Source organism: Ahaetulla prasina, chromosome 4 (genome assembly GCF_028640845.1).
Source record: "Ahaetulla prasina isolate Xishuangbanna chromosome 4, ASM2864084v1, whole genome shotgun sequence".
NCBI classification, from domain to species: Eukaryota; Metazoa; Chordata; class Lepidosauria; order Squamata; family Colubridae; genus Ahaetulla; species Ahaetulla prasina.
The window spans coordinates 149,170,324-149,186,110 of record NC_080542.1 but is presented as its reverse complement, the minus strand read 5'-3'; the positions used below and the strand labels follow the sequence as shown (position 1 = coordinate 149,186,110).

General features: G+C 43.4%; 1 protein-coding gene across 1 annotated transcript in view; it reads right to left on the bottom strand.

The window, feature by feature from the left end:
• Nucleotides 1–291: 291 nt before the first annotated feature.
• Nucleotides 292–15,787, bottom strand: part of LOC131198295 (uncharacterized) — a 39,941-nt gene continuing 24,445 nt past the window's right edge. The window contains exons 12-20 of the mRNA XM_058182782.1: nt 13,179–13,192; nt 10,515–10,923; nt 9,753–9,879; nt 9,531–9,647; nt 8,110–8,349; nt 7,195–7,290; nt 6,770–6,844; nt 4,014–5,312; nt 292–2,789 (exon numbers count right to left, since the gene is read on the bottom strand). Of these exons, the coding sequence (XP_058038765.1) occupies nt 1,978–2,789; nt 4,014–5,312; nt 6,770–6,844; nt 7,195–7,290; nt 8,110–8,349; nt 9,531–9,647; nt 9,753–9,879; nt 10,515–10,923; nt 13,179–13,192 (3,189 nt within the window). The 3' untranslated portion in view covers nt 292–1,977. The remainder of the gene's footprint in view (nt 2,790–4,013; nt 5,313–6,769; nt 6,845–7,194; nt 7,291–8,109; nt 8,350–9,530; nt 9,648–9,752; nt 9,880–10,514; nt 10,924–13,178; nt 13,193–15,787) is intronic.

The following is a 15,787-nucleotide window of genomic DNA, read 5'->3' as shown; positions in this document are numbered from 1 at the left end:
CTCCCCAGGTAGGTCCATCAGAATTTTGAATAGTCACTATGCAACCAGTTGTAAGTCGATGACTACTTATAATGTAATTTTTTCAAGGCTTCTCCAATCATTCTCCAATTCTCTTTTGTTTCCCTCAGTCTTTCTGAGCATAATCTCAAGTGGCATACAGGTATTTGTCTTTCTCTGAATTAATTATGATCTCAGAGGAATCACATCTAAAATTCATTTGACAAAACTCATCCCGATTCATGGCCTTCCAAATATTGGAAATCAGGTCTCCCTTTAATTGAAAGATCCATAGAAGAATAAAAGAATTTTTATTCTGAAACATCTTGTTAGCACGTGGCCACTTTAGAATGCCACTGTAACAAAAGAAAAATGTTGCAGGGTCTGAGGGACAAAAAAACTAGTACAGCCTGGAAGACAAAAGAGAAAGGGGATACAATATTAAGTAAAAACCAAGAACACAAGGGCATACAGGAGGGAAGTTCAAAAATAATGTTAGAAAGAATTAATCCAGAGAAATAGTGGAAGCTCGGAACCGATTACCAGCAGATGTAGTGGGCCAATCATCAATAACTGAGTTTAAACATGCTTGGGGATAATATGTCCATCACCCGACAAAATTAAAAAACAAAACAAAAAACCACAAAAATCTCAGAAGGGACTAATCTGCCAGCATTGCTGATACCCAGCAGAGACTACAGCAGTTGATAATACAAACTCTGCTAAGATTTTATTGGCAGAACCCCAACAGAATTTGAAGCCAGTAAGTTTAGCATCTTGAACAGGCCATAGGACTAAAAATAAAGTTCTAAATTAGGAAGATATGTAAAAATACCACAAAATCCAAATCCAATATTTTGGACGGAAGTAACCATTTAATGACGAAGCAAATATTAAAAACACTCACAAAAGCGATGAAGTACTTGATGGAGGCAAGTTGACTGATTTCCTCCTTATTATAAAGCAGCTTCTTCAATCGAATCAATCAACCTGGAAAAAGTATGGTTTGGGATATTTCTCAAATGAGGAACAGCCTTTAGGAAAATTAATGAATTAAGAGCAAAGGAAATCATGGGAAATCATGAGCACACAGGATAATCTTTTAGCATACAACGCATTGAAACCTCTTAGTGACTGCTTCAGGAAAAAATATATATATAGCAACTCCAGAAGTGAAAACACTAATATATTCTTCCTGATGTGGAGTAAAAAAATAAAGCCACCTTCTGCAACCTGAAATCCTCAGGATATGTTGGATTACATCACATACATCCAGCCCATTTTGCTGTTGTCTAACACATGGAAAAGCTCAGACCAAGTAAAGCTGAAACATAGCATAGGAAGAATACTGAGTATAAATGTGCAATAGCGAAATCAGAAAATATTTCAGAGATTATATATCCAGATTTAGCTTGCAGTTTATTTTTCAACCATTTACTGCCTGACCATTGTGAAACTTTTCTGAATATTCTTTTTACAGTGACTATGGTATCTATGGTATGTATCTATCATGAGAAAGTCCAGACAGATAAGTGATAAGAATTCTCTACAGAGAGGGACTTGAGAATGAAAATGAAAAAGTGATTTGGATAAGTGGATGGTAAAAATAGCAATCCAATTGCCACAAGCTCCTCTCCTATGCATGCCTAAGAAGCAAACCTATTTTACAGATAGCAAAGCAGCCCTCACACAATGCAAGAGATTGCAATTTCCGACACTTATTCAATGTCAAAAGAAGAAAACTGCCCACCTGATCACAAGAAAAATCAAATCTGGATGTACTGAGGGAATAGAGATTAGGAGACTGCAGGTAAGAAATTAAAGAAGCACTAATTGCTAATAGGAACAGGAGGTCTTATTCCACAGCAACAACATCCTTTCTGGACCAATCCAATGTTGCCTAATCCTCGAGAATTAGGAAGACTTCCATGCTATCACCAAAAATAATCTTTGCATCTGACTCGGGATACAGCCTGAGGGCTAAGAACTAGCTTTGCCTGGCTTCTTTGTATTTTTAACACTCATAGTCACTGAGTCAGACCCCTGAACCTGGCAAGAAGTATTACACTTCTTGCAGTGATACAACTGGGCCCCAGTATGCTTCAGCAATCCCTTGTAGGATAGCCATGAGCCACAGATATGGCAGCGGCGACTCCTTGTCCGGCTATGATTCTGAAGGTGTTCCAACAATAAGCCCTCATGGACAAAAGTTCGGTCACACTGAGCACACCGGAAAGGCCAGTCTTCTGAGTGCATTCGTTTGTGTTCTGCCAAAGCTGCTGGATCGGTAAAGTAAACACTGCACTCCACACACCGGCAAACCTGGCCTGGAGCATGAGATAGCTGGTGTTGGTCAAATGCTGCTGTGTCCAAAAATGTCCTGTTGCATGCAGAACAGTGCAGCGGCCAATCCACTGCATGAACACGCTCATGCACAGTAAGCGCCTTTTGGCTCGAAAAACACAAATTACATTCAGTACAATGGAACTGTGTCCCAGGTACATGTATTAGCAAGTGTTGGGACAGCTGTCCCTCAAAAGCAAAACTCCTGTTGCATTCTGTGCACTGGAATTTTCGTTTACGGCTATACTGGTGATCAGTCAAAGTCTCCTGGTGCGCAGAGTTCTTCGTGCATCTGCCACACTGAACAAGGCATCCTTTTGCATATGCTTCTTTCTGCTCAGGGTCATCTGTGGCATCATGAAGAAGAGCATTCCTACAGGCCACCAAGGATGTTGGAGTCTTCTGTCCCTCTTCTTCTTCAACGGATTGTAGTAGCACTGGGTGCCCAGCTAAGGCAAAAAGGAACCACTCTTTAAGGGGGGAAAAAATCCCTATCCACAGTTCATAAGATTGCACTTTGGAAACCAAAGTCTAAAAAGGATATGTTATACAATTTATTCTTATCTGAAGGACAGATAACAAGCTAATATCACTTGCAATGAAAACATCTAGGATAACATTATAGGTACTGTAATGTTATGGGTTATGACAACGATTGAGACTTGAATTCTCATCTCTGATAAATTGTGACATCACTTGACCAGATCACTTAATAACAGCAATCCCAGCAGTCCTGATTGCCACTGTTACTCCAGGACTGCACAGTTAAGTGGGAAAAGGTGGGAGTCACAGGTGGGGATAGCATGGGTGGCATGAGTGGATTGGTGGGGACCGTAGGCAAGTAGGTTGGTGGAGGTGTGCTGCAGATGGCACATGCTTCGAATGTTATGGCGTACAAGATCCCTGAGATCTCTGTAATGGGGCTTCTCAGGAGAAATGCGGCAGGAGTGACTTAAAGACCAACTTGTGACCTTCCCTGCCAGCTTCCGCATCAACTTTGCTTGTGGGAAGCCAGCAGTTTCCAAATGGAGAATGTAACCACAAGGTACTGCAAAAGCTACAATTTCAAGGACCAGTCTAAATACCCCTTGTTCAGTGCCTTGTAACTTCAAATAGTCGCTCAACAAGAGCTCACAATCCAAGGATTACCAATGTTTCCCAAAAAATAAGACCAGTCTTATATTAATTTTTCCTCCAAAACACACATTAGGGCTTATTTTCAGGTGATGTCTTATTTTTTCATTTACAACAGCCATGTCAAAAACAAGATCCGTAGGGCCAATGGGCTTATATCTGGCCCAAAGGGCTGCCCTGGAGATGGCGAGGGACCAGCCGCTGTGGCCCTACCGCCCAGCTCAGCAGGGCACCCTCCTGGTGCAGGCGTGGGAGGCAGCAAGTGTATGACAGCTGATGGTGTCTGGCAGCAACCATAGTCTGCCAGCCCCTTGGCCGGCACACTGGGGCTGTGTACACTAGAGCTGTAGGTGAGTCCAAGCGCTGCAACTGCCATGCCGGTCCTCCAAGCAGCAGGCACCCACCTGCTTTATCCCACCATCTGTTGTCTTTGCTTCTGAGTTGGCCATGCCCTTCACACACCCTAAGGGCAACCCCAGTGCTAATGTGGCCCTCAATGAAATCAGTTTGACACCCCTGATGTACAATAATCTACATTTATTCAAATACAGTCATGTCATCTTCTTCTGGAACATCGTCATAACTCTCCAAACCTCGAATTCCAGCCTGAATTTCTTGTGACTCCATTTCCTGTAGAACTATTGGCCCCAATCTTTCATGTCCAGCAATAGAGCTCTCCTTAAATGAGCACTTCTTGTCCATATAGCCTGCTCGTAGTGCATTGGCAACACAGCTGTCAGTGATTTTATCCCAGGAATTCTTCACCCAAGTCACAATCTCTGGCAGGCTAGGCTTCACAAAGTTTCCACACTGATTTCTTTCCATTCTATTTTCAATGTATTCATTGATTTCCATGTGCAAATGGTCCTTGAATGGCTTGTTTATTGCAATCTCAAGAGTCTGGAGATAAGCAGTCATTCCTGCGGGAATCATTATTTGATCTATTCTTCTCTCTGCAAGGAAGTTTTTCATGTCTTTAGCGCGATGAGTGCTGGCTGAATCCCAGACTAGCAGACCTCTTTGGCCATCTCGCAAAACAAGTGGCAGCATTAAATCGACCCACTTCCTTATAACTGCTTGTGTGCACCAGGCTTTTTCAGTTTCAAGAACATAAATGCCTGAAACATGTTCAATCTTATTTCTCTTCCCCTTAGTGATGATTAGAGGTGGTGCTTTCTTTCCATTCAGACAAATTGCCAAAATACAGGTAACACGTGCACTTTCGTAACCAGTGGAGGGAATGTAGATTGATGAGGCACCCCTCTGATCAATTGTCGTTTGAGATCCTTGGCCCATAATCACTGCAGTTTCATCCATAGCAATCATGTTGGAGAGTTGATATTTAGAAAAATCAATGCCATCAACAAAGGACTTGAATGCAAGTGCACGTTTAATAAGTTCAGTATCTTCCAGCCTGAACAGTGTTGTCGATCTTAGAGACAGTTCATATCGCTGAAGGAAGTCATTGAGCCAGCGTGGTGATGCTTTAAATTCTTCTGGAGATATTTCTAACTGTGGTGCCATTACAAGGGCAAATGCTTGAATATCAGCTCTATGCACAACCAAAGCCTTTGCTCTCCTGTCAGCAACCCATTCATAGATGATATCTTCCAGTTCAGGAAATAATGGCTGCCGACCTGATCCACACTTGCGCTTCTTAGCATTTCCTTTGTCCAACTGTTGACTGAGGTTATTGTATTCTGCTCGCCATTTTCGGACCATTCGGAGATCCAACTTCTTCTCATTGCAGAAAGCCGTAAGATTCCTGCCCCAAGAGTCTTCCACGATTCCTTTCTTGAACTCGACGGAATAACTCTTTCTTTTTGCACTCATCTTGTCTGGGGGTGAAAATATTATTCCCTTTAAATCTATCATTAAATCAGGGGTGACAAACTCGATTTCGTTAAGGACTGTTGTCAGTTTTGGAAGGCAATTTTCTTTTTGCTTCTTAACTGCCACATATTTTAGCTGGGGAAGTTGGGAGGGGGTTGTTGTTGGAGCAGTAGGAAGTTAGTCATAACAACATTCCGTATTCAAGGACTTTTGCCTGCATCTGATGTAGACTGCCAGTTGAGTGTGAAGAGTTGATTAGACAATGAGATGAACTTGTGGGTGTGGGGCAGGGCTGTGAACTGTCAACTGGGTATGAAAAACCTGGAAGCTTTCAGTTTCCAGTTTTCCCAGCTGTGCCAACATGACATCTCTAATAAATTGGAACTTGGAGGAACCTCAAGCCTCAGCTTTATTTCGTTGTGGGTGTTCCTTGGAACCCTGACCCTGCATCAGCATTGTGGTTGCCCTTGGAAGAGGCACGGTCCCTACCTCATCACAGTCACAAGCAAGCAAAGACCAATGGTGGGATGGAGTGGGCAGGTGGCTACCTGCTGCTTGGAGGGCCAGCCTGGCGGTCACAACTCTTGGACTCATTTGTGTTGTGCGGGCTGTGCAGCCCAAGTGCTCCAGCAAGGAGGTGGTGGGCTACGGCTACTGCTGGACACCGTTGGTCCTGTGTGCTCACTGCCTGTGCATGTGGCAGGGGGACAGCCGGCCAAGCTGGGCCAGGGCCACAGAGGCCAGTCCTCATTATCTCTGGAGCAGCAGTCTGTGTCCATCCGGCCTGCAGCTGTTTGATATGTCTGCATTAAATCAAGTTTTAATTGAAGACTTACAAGACAGAGTGGCAACAAAATGATGACATTTGGTGACAGTTAAGAATGGCACAAAAAAGGGATGAAAAATTGCAGGCACGAAACGTTTATTTCATAGGAGTCATTCAGTATGGCCATTACAACACATGTGCATTGTGTCTACTCTGACTGGTCATTCGGGAATAAGTCTCATCTGTTTACATAAGCGTTTACCTTTCGTCCAAAGGTGCCCAATTGGGTATTTACAAATACTTATTATAATTTATATTATCATTTAAGAATTAATGCCAATATTTTTATATTTAATTATATATTATTTTATGATTCAATGCGTCTGTCGTGTGTTGCAACAGACACACTAAATGTGTCCATCTGGCTGACAATCTCAACTAGAGCTTATTTTTGGGATAGGGCTTATACAAGCATCCTGAAAAATCATGCTATGGCTTATTTTTTGGTTGGGTCTTATTTTTGGGGAAACGTATCTGTATTTGTGAACATTTTCAAGGTATGTAACCAAAAAATGTTATACTTACCATGTGGAATTCATTCTCTGCATCATTAAGGACTAAATACTCCTTCAAATTTAGGAAAGCCTGGTTATGCTAAATAATTGCTGTACTTTGCCATTATTACCCAGCACTCACCAAGTGAAGCCAAACCCTCCTGATCCTCGACACACAACTCCTCTTCTTGTTTAATGGTGACTGCAACAGGTGGATCTGTGCACAAGAGATAATAGCAGAAAGGTCAACTCTGTTTCACTTCCTCAGACCCCAATGCAGCAGGCAGAAGGTCTTCCATGAGCTATCAGTAGAAACCATAGTAGCTTGAAATGCTTGTAGGCTCCACTTTCTTCCCTGCCACAATTTAAATTGTCTTGAGATGCCATTCTTTGTCCTCTCATTCCACATCTTTAAAATAGAACATCATGAAGAAAATGCCAAATCCATTTCACATAGGAGTATATCAGGCAGTAATGGAGGACAGCAATTCGAATTCCTGGAATATTCCATTCACCCCAATTAAGATTCCCAGGAATACCAAAAATTTCCACTATTACTACACTCACATTCATCACTGCTGGGGCTTCCAGGAGACCATGGTTCCTCCTTAATATGCAGTTCTTCTTTTTCTTCCTTGATATTATGACGAACAATCTGATATTCTTTGTGGAATAAAGAGAATTAGACCCCAAATGATTTCAAATGGGAATTAAACAACAATATCTTTTTATTTGATATAACATAGTTTACCTAGTACTAACGTGCATAAAATGCATTAATATTATATTCTGGGATCAAATTAAATTTCCTATCTCAAGATCCTAAAAGAGCTACCTCCGCTGAAGTTTGGCCTAAATGCTTAAGGAAGAAATAGACCTGTATAAAGTCATTCCTCTAGGAACATTCTGACCTAAAAGCAGGACTTTGTGGTAGACAAATTGGTAAAGACCAAGTATTTTTAAAGCATGATAAATCATTGCTTAATAAAAAAAAACACCATGTTTGCCAGGACAAGCATGAAAGAAAATGTTACCACATTCTTCCATCTGAAAAGTATAACAACATAATGACACGAAGACTGGATCAGGCTAACAGCTATCTTGCAAAATGGCAAGTATCTCTAAGAAGCTTGCCAGCAAGCAGACAGAAGAATGACAGCCTTCTTCCATTATTGTTGCTTGATAGCTGTTCCTGAAAATATGGCATCTGTGGGCAGTAATCATCAGATCCTCCATTCATTTCTCCAATCTTTTAGAAATAACTAAATTGGTTATTGTCATATCCAATAGCAAATTTCACAGTTTGATCTTGGCCACCTGACAGGTAAATACATGAATACAAATTACCAGCTTTGGGGACAGGATCCAGTAAACTAGCCACATCGTAAAGGGATTTGTGTACGATTTGTTACATTACACCACAAAAGGATGTGGGTCGATGGCTGACGCTCAGTGGGCAAATATTAAGGAACAAAAACTCACCAAGGCCAGCGCTATCAATGAAACTCATTTCATAGCAATTCTCTTGATCAACAAACAAACTACTTTCTTCCTCCGCTTCTCCATCACCAGAGGAAGCATCTGCTACATCAACAAACAGGTTTGTTTCTTCCTCAGCCTCTCCATCCCCAGAAGAAGCATCTGCTACATCAACAAACAGGTTAGTTTCTTCCTCGGCCTCTCCATCTCCAGAAGAAACCTCTGCCACATCAACCGGGGAAGCTGCACACCGAGAAGGAAAACAACAGCAACCAAGATTAGTAAATAGAAGAGAATATCCATATCCAAGAATTGTTTAATCCTTGATTATTTTCTTGCAGACGTTTATCTGACTAGGTAACATCATTGATACTGGAAGGATTTGCTCTGTTTATACAAGCAGTCTTTGATTTACAACCATAATTGAGCCTGGAATTATGGTTGTAAATTGCGGTGGTTGTTAAGCAGGTCACTATGATCCGTCCTGATTTTACAAACTTTTTTGAGACACCTCTTAAGGAAACACCATAGCCATATTGCAAATGCCTCTGTCATTAAATGAATAAATTTTACTCAATGAGCACTTTTTGCCAGAACCCAGGAGTAAACGCTGGAAAGCAGCAAAAAACACCAAAAATGCAAGCTAGTCGCCAAGTGCCCAGAATATGATCCCTGTGACCATAGAGAAGCCAAACTGGAAGTAGCTCTGAAGAGATCCATCGTAACTTCAATTGCTAAGTGACTGGTTTTTAAGAAAGGACTACCTGCTGTATAGGATAGCTTCCCCTTCCACTATTGGTGGGGGCATTGTTTTCTCCTAATTGAGGAAGTGCAAAGAGTAAAAATCCTCCACCTTCCAACATTACAAGGCATGTTATTGTATATAAACAGAGTGAACCCCACTCCATTCTAACACTGATGACATACCCTGGTTGGGTCATGAAATGTCTGCAAGAAAACAAGCTCAGAGAGCACCAAGCATCCCACAATCCTCCCATACCCTCCTCCCTTCTAGAACTGATGGGTCATGAAACGACTGCAAGAAACAAGCTTGGACAGCAACAAGGACACAAAAGAGTAAAAAAACATATTATAGCATCAGGTTCTGGGATTGTCCATTCCATCAGAAGCACAGGGTATTCTGAACATGGGGCATTTATTTTTATTATAACTTCTGTCTTTCAATGCATACATGCCAACATATCTTAGTCCACAGGAAAGTAAACAGTCAGTAATGAAGTAATATACAAGTTCAGGCCCTGATATAAGGAAATAGCAGATATAAGGAAGCAGCAGATATAAGGAAACTGAAGTCTAGGAATTGCCTTGGATTGTTCTTTCTCTTCCTACCGACAACAAATCCAGCAATAAAGTGGAAGATTATTTAGAAATGAGAGCTTCGTCTGTCAGTGCCATTAACATACCTGTGCAGCTGGGATCTTTAGGCATTTCCCTATTCTCCAAGACTTCTGACTCCTCCATGTGCACTTCCTCCCCTTGGTCCATCTGGGATAGGATATCAGGCTTGGAAATGGCATGATCTATACCATAGGAAAGGAGACAGGTTGTTAGGAAACCAGGCCATTTAAGCAACGTGCACAGAGGATAACTCAGTCAACATATAGACAAGAGATCAAAGTCCTTACCCAATGAGACCAGCATGTCATAGTTGCTCCTCATGACAGTTCTATAAAGCTCTCTCTGCCACTCTTCTAGGTTCCTCCATTCCTGCTCATTGAAATGGACCGAAGCATCACTGAAGTTCAAGGGCACCTAGAAAAAGCAAGATGGCTAAAAAAAATCACTGTGCATCTTCCATCAAGTCAATCCCATTTCCCTTCTGTATTTTCATACTAGATCCCAAGCAAAATCCTAACCTTTTCGATTCTAAAAATTCGCAAACCTCTAGCTGGCAACGTATTATTTATTGATATATATTTAGAGAATTTATGTGGCCATCTACTCACGAACTCTAGGCGGCTTACAAAAAATTTAAATGACTAGCTTTTAAGCAAGCAGTTTGTTCTTTGACAGACTACCATTTACAGCTACAGAATCTGAAGATGCCTAAATTCTAAATAACTCCATCTGTCATCATTTTTTTCCTTACCAGTCATAAATTGGAGAGTGGATGATCTTCCTGTTTTCAACTAGCTAATCTGCCTTCTCAAAAATCACAGCAAAATGTGATTCCCTGTAAAGGCTTCTCATTGTAATTTGGGAAAGATAAACCATAATGCTAACTGAATTCCACAGAATTTCTTTCGCACGCTGAGCTGTAAGGCAGAACTAAACTTCACTGGTGATGGTTCATCTACAAGTCCAGTCACGCTTTGTAAAGCCTCCTCCCAAACCATTCTGCTGAGTTCTGAGTCTTCTCTGAATCAGGCCAGTGGGGCAGAGGTTACCTTAGGGACTTCTCCTTTAAATCCTGGAGGAAATCGCAAGATCCAGAAGTTCCGGTTCTTCATCAGGCTCTCAAGGTTCTCCAACCTCCGCTGCAACAGGCTGTTTTCCTCCAAGATGGTCCCCAATACGGCCAATTTGCTCTCCAGCTGGCTCCCCATTTCCATCACGGCTTTCTCGCAGCCCATCCACTTCTGCTCGGCCGCCACCATCCTCTGCTCCAGATGGAGCAATTGGGCATTGGGGGGATCCATTGCGGCCTCCTGGGCTTCTCCTGCAGACATGGCAGATCCAGCAGATGTTTCCGAGTTCCTGACCTTCATTTCCCCATCCCACGCCGGTTTGAAGTCTCTCAAGGCAGAAGGGAGGCCAACCCTGAGGCTCGCTTGCACCCGTAGTTCGCTTTTCGGGCTACAGGGAAAGAGGAATTTGCACACAACTCTTCACCAAATTCAGACATGCATCATTTCAAGAACTGCAAAGTTCAACTGAGCTACTTGTCACCCACTGCTAAGATTTAACCATCTGTATTCTGCTTGAGAAGTTTAAGTCATCCAACCCCAGTCCCTACGTTTTCCAGTTCTACGTTTAGATCGGGGGTGTCAAACTTGCGGCGTCACATTGTCATCACGTGACATATCATGAATTCTTTCCACTTCATTAAGCTGGGGTGGGTGTGTCCAGCACATGACGCATCCAGCCCACGGGCCATTAGTTTGATACCCTGATTTAGATAGTTTCTAGTCCTCATTGGTGGACATTTGCTTGTTAACAGTCGAGAAACATTAGGAAAAGCCTATTACCAGCATGGCCACATAAACCACACATTAAGTTTCTAACAACTCAGAAAATACAGTCTAATCATCTAACCCCCACGGCCACTGGCGTACTCTCAGACTGGGAGACTACAACTCCATTACAGCCAATGGCAAAGGACAGAGAGCAGTGGAGTATGCTGTGCTTAATATCCTGGAATAGAATATGTTTATTTGGCCAAGTGTGATTAGACACACAAGACATTTGTCTCCAATGCAACTTAAGTGACAGAAAAGGCCAAGGGAGATCTGGGTTCAACTTCACTCACTCATCTAGCCTACATTACAGGGTCGTTTTAGGGAAAAAACAAAAAACACGGACAAAGGATACTTACTTCTCTTCCTACCACAGAATAACCCAACGATGAAAAGGATTGCGCAAAAAAAAGGCCAAAGGGCACCGCTGGGGGAGACTTAGACCTTTGAGCTGTTTGTAAATGGAAAGAAGAAAAAAGAAGATAGGCTGGAAAAAAATTGTATTTTTCCAGGAGAACCCGACATATAACCCTCCTTTACTCAGCTGGATCCATCATTGCAACTGATGCCTCTCTGAACCACCAACCCCCACTTTTTCTCAATGCAAGAAAGAAAGAAACATTCCCAGGGCAGATCATTTACAGAAGGCTACGTCGGGAAGAGGCTTTGGAAGTGTTCTAGTCCAGCCCCACCCTTGGAAGAATTGCTAGGACAAACCCCTTCCTTTAAAAGCTTGAAACCCTCCCCCAAAGAAACGGGGGAAGAACACAGAGGACTCCCGGAAAAGGGGGGAGGGATCTAAATTCGGACGCGAAGGTGAAGACCTGCAAAGCCAGGCGGCAAAAAAAAAATCCCAGCCAAAAATGGAGATTTCCGGGAGAGGCCAAGCCGCCAGGCGCAATCGGGCAAAGACGCACCCGGTGAATTCCGCGCAAAAGGCACCCGATACCCCTCGAGGTCTTCTATAAGAGCCCCCTCCCCAAACTTTTTGGGGCGGGGGTCTTGCACCGGAAACAAACACCACCCGTTTTTCTAGACGGGCTAACCCTCGTTATCGAACGGCGATCCCAGAAACACCGTCCTCGCCGCGGAGGATTCTGGGAAGGCATCCAAAGGGCGCTCGGTTGCCGATGAGCGGCTGGCTCCCGAGCCGTAGACCCAGCCTCCCTCGGGAGTCGCGATCCCCGGTGTTCCACCCGTTTTGCGCTACCTGGCCGCGCCCACCCCTCCCCCGCCCGGACGTTCCCGTGGGGCCGCCTTTGTCTCGACTGCCGCAACGCCGCGCACTCGGAAGGCTGGCCGCTTCGCGCGCATGCGCCGGGTCCGACCAGAGAGCCGAGGCGGCGAAAGAGCGTCTCTTCTTGAGAGCTCGGACTAGCGCCGCCCTGGCGGTCGGGAGGAAGATCGCCTTGGACCTCAAGAGCTGATACATGGTAGTCCCCGAACCTACGACAAAAATATGTGTTGTTAAGTGAGACAAAGGTCAACTCGGTGAGTTTTGTCCCATTTTACAATCTCCCTTGCCACTGTTGTTCAGCAAATCGCCATGGTTGATAAAAGTCTGGAACAACGGTCATGAAGTGAATCTGGCTTCCTTGACTTTGGTCTCTAAAGGAAATTGCGAGACCCCCGGGGGATGCACCAATGGTCATAAGTATGAATCAGTTGCCAAGCATCTTGAATTTCGGTCGCGCAACTGTAGGCCTCCTTGTGAAGCCCATAAGTGTGAAACATGGTCCTAAGTCCCTTTTTTCCCCAGTGCCGTTGTGACTTTGAATGGTCGCTAAACACACCGTTATAAATCGAGGACTATCTGTACATGTATCCAGGCATCTCACATGTGAAATTGCTAGCACATCTTGGCGGACTCCTCACTTTGCGCAAAGCAGCTGCAACAGGACAGCAAGAATGTGCAGTTCAGAAGTAAAGCCTGAAATTCTTCAGTCACCTGGCTTCCTCCCAACTCCCCAAGCCAACATGGTTTGTGCAAGCCACTATGACTCTCCTTTAGGGGTCCAGGATGGTCTGCTCTACCACCAGGATAAGAACCTTTTGGGTCCGTTAGGCACTCAAACCAGAAGTTGTCAAACTACTCCCCTTTAACATATTTATCATAACATACTCCCCTTTAGCATATTTGTACCCTATGCTTATCATTAAGCGTTGTATCATTAAGTGTTAATTTTGTACTCTATGACCATCATTTCTGCTGTAAATGTTGTACCTTGATGAAGGTATCTTTTCTTTTATGTACACTGAGAGCATATGCACCAAGACAAATTCCTTCTGTGTCCAATCACACTTGGCCAATAAAATATTCTATTCTATTCTTTAAGATGGGTGGACTTCAACCCCCAGAATTGAAGGCCACCCATCTTAAAGGGGAGGAGCTTGAGACAGGCTGCATGGGGAACTTGACTCCCTTTCAGCCATGGGACATCTGATCCACTTTCCCCATATCCCAAAAGACAGGCTGCATTGTATTATTTCTGTGGTCGTTGGCTTATGACGGTTCACTTAGTGACCATTTGAAGTTACAACAGGCCCAAAAACGAGACTGTTTTCCACACTTGTGTCCGTTGCAGCATCCCTATAGTCACATGGAATCAAAATTCAGACCGACTCGTATTAATGACGGTTGCAGTGTCCTGGGCTCAGGGAACAAGTGAAGTCAACAGGAAAGTTGGATTCGCATGATTAAATTTAACACCTGCAGTGATTCACTTAACAACTGTGTAACATGGGACACAACTCACCTTCAACACATTCCTCATTTAACAACATAAAGTTTGGGCTCAATTGTAGCTGTAAAGTAAAGACTTGCCTATATGGAGTATACTACCTTGACCTAACAGCAAGGGAACAAAATGGCCAACCAGCCAGGAATTCTTGCCTCTTCTGCCGTTTTCACTTTATGGTTCACCAAAGCTATCAATACCCATCATCCCCAACGAAGCACAGCCTAGCAGTGTTTGGAGAGTCAATTCTTTCCTTTCCTACCCTCAAGCCAAAAAAATTAACCTGTTTTGAGGTTCTCCCTCTCAAGCTCTGAGTTTCTTTCTCTTCAATAAATTCCCATTAATATTGAAGGGATTTGGGGCCTGGGGGCAAACCATAAGCAGTTCTCGACTTATAACAGCAACCAAGCTCAGTTTCCATTGCTAACAAGGCTATTACAAGAGTTGCGCACCATTTGAAGAACTTTGTCATCGCTAAAACCAATCACTGTGGTTGTTAAGCTACTAAATGGGTTGTTAAGTAAATCTGGATTCCCCACTGACTTTGCTTGACAGGGCGCATGACCCCAGGGACGCTGTGACCGTCATAAATATGAGTCTGTTACCAAGCACCTGAATTTTGATCATGTCATCCTGGGAATGCTGCAATGGTCATCGATGTGAATGCCGTACATCAGTTTGTTCAGTGCCGTTCTAACTTTGGTCACTAAACGAACGGTTGTTGAGGGCATGCCTATATTAATCATAATTACCAACCGACTAGCCTTTGGATGTTCTTAGCCCTAAACTTTAATAAGTGGCACTGTTTGATTATTTATTAAGTTTTAAGCTGGCATTTCTGAACCTGTTAGCCTGTTCACCAACCTCTAACCATCGGTCTCGACTGAATTGGCATCCAGCAGGATTGTCAGCAACTTTTGCAGGCTTGTATCATCACACAGATTGACCAGCAAAGAATGTGACAAAATCATAGATTTGTTCACAAGCCAATACAGTTTAGGATGTTGTGAAAACATAATTGCCTAGGTTCACACAATCCCAGACACTGGCTGCCTTTGATACAACATTGGCCTGGGTGAAAAGACACAGGTACTATATGCCCATTTCCTGTGTTTTTACAGCTTTCAACATCTATTATCAAAAGAAGAGAATATTTGCAGCTCAGGGTTGAACCATGGGGTCCTTGGTGCCGACAGACATTTCATGACCCAACTGGGCAACTTTATCAGTGCTGTAGGAAGTGGGGTTTGTGGAGGAGAAAGGCTGGGTGGTCCTTGGTACTCTTGACATGGTTGTTTGCTTGTAGATGTTTCATTACCGAACTAGAAAACATCAACAGTGCTATAAGGGAGTGGGATTTGCGGGAAAGAGGAAGAGGGATACGAGGAGGGGGGAAATGGGACTCCTTGGTGCTCATTGAGATTGATTTCTTGCAGACATTTCATTACCCAACTATGGAACATCATCAGAACTAAACAGGAGGGGGATTGTGGAGGTGGGGCGAGGGGGACTGTGTGTTCGTGGTGCTCTCTGACCTTGGTTATTTCCTTGCAAACATTTCATGACCCAACTAGGTAACATCTTCAGTGCTGGGAGAGAATGGGGTTTACTCTTTCTTTACATACAATGCCTTGCCCTGTTCAATGTCCGTGGGAGTGTTCATGGGGCTCCTTAATTAGACTGTTGTTTACTGTTTGATTTTTGGTCTGGTATTAATCTGTGTTGAGCTCTGCTTATCTCAGTATT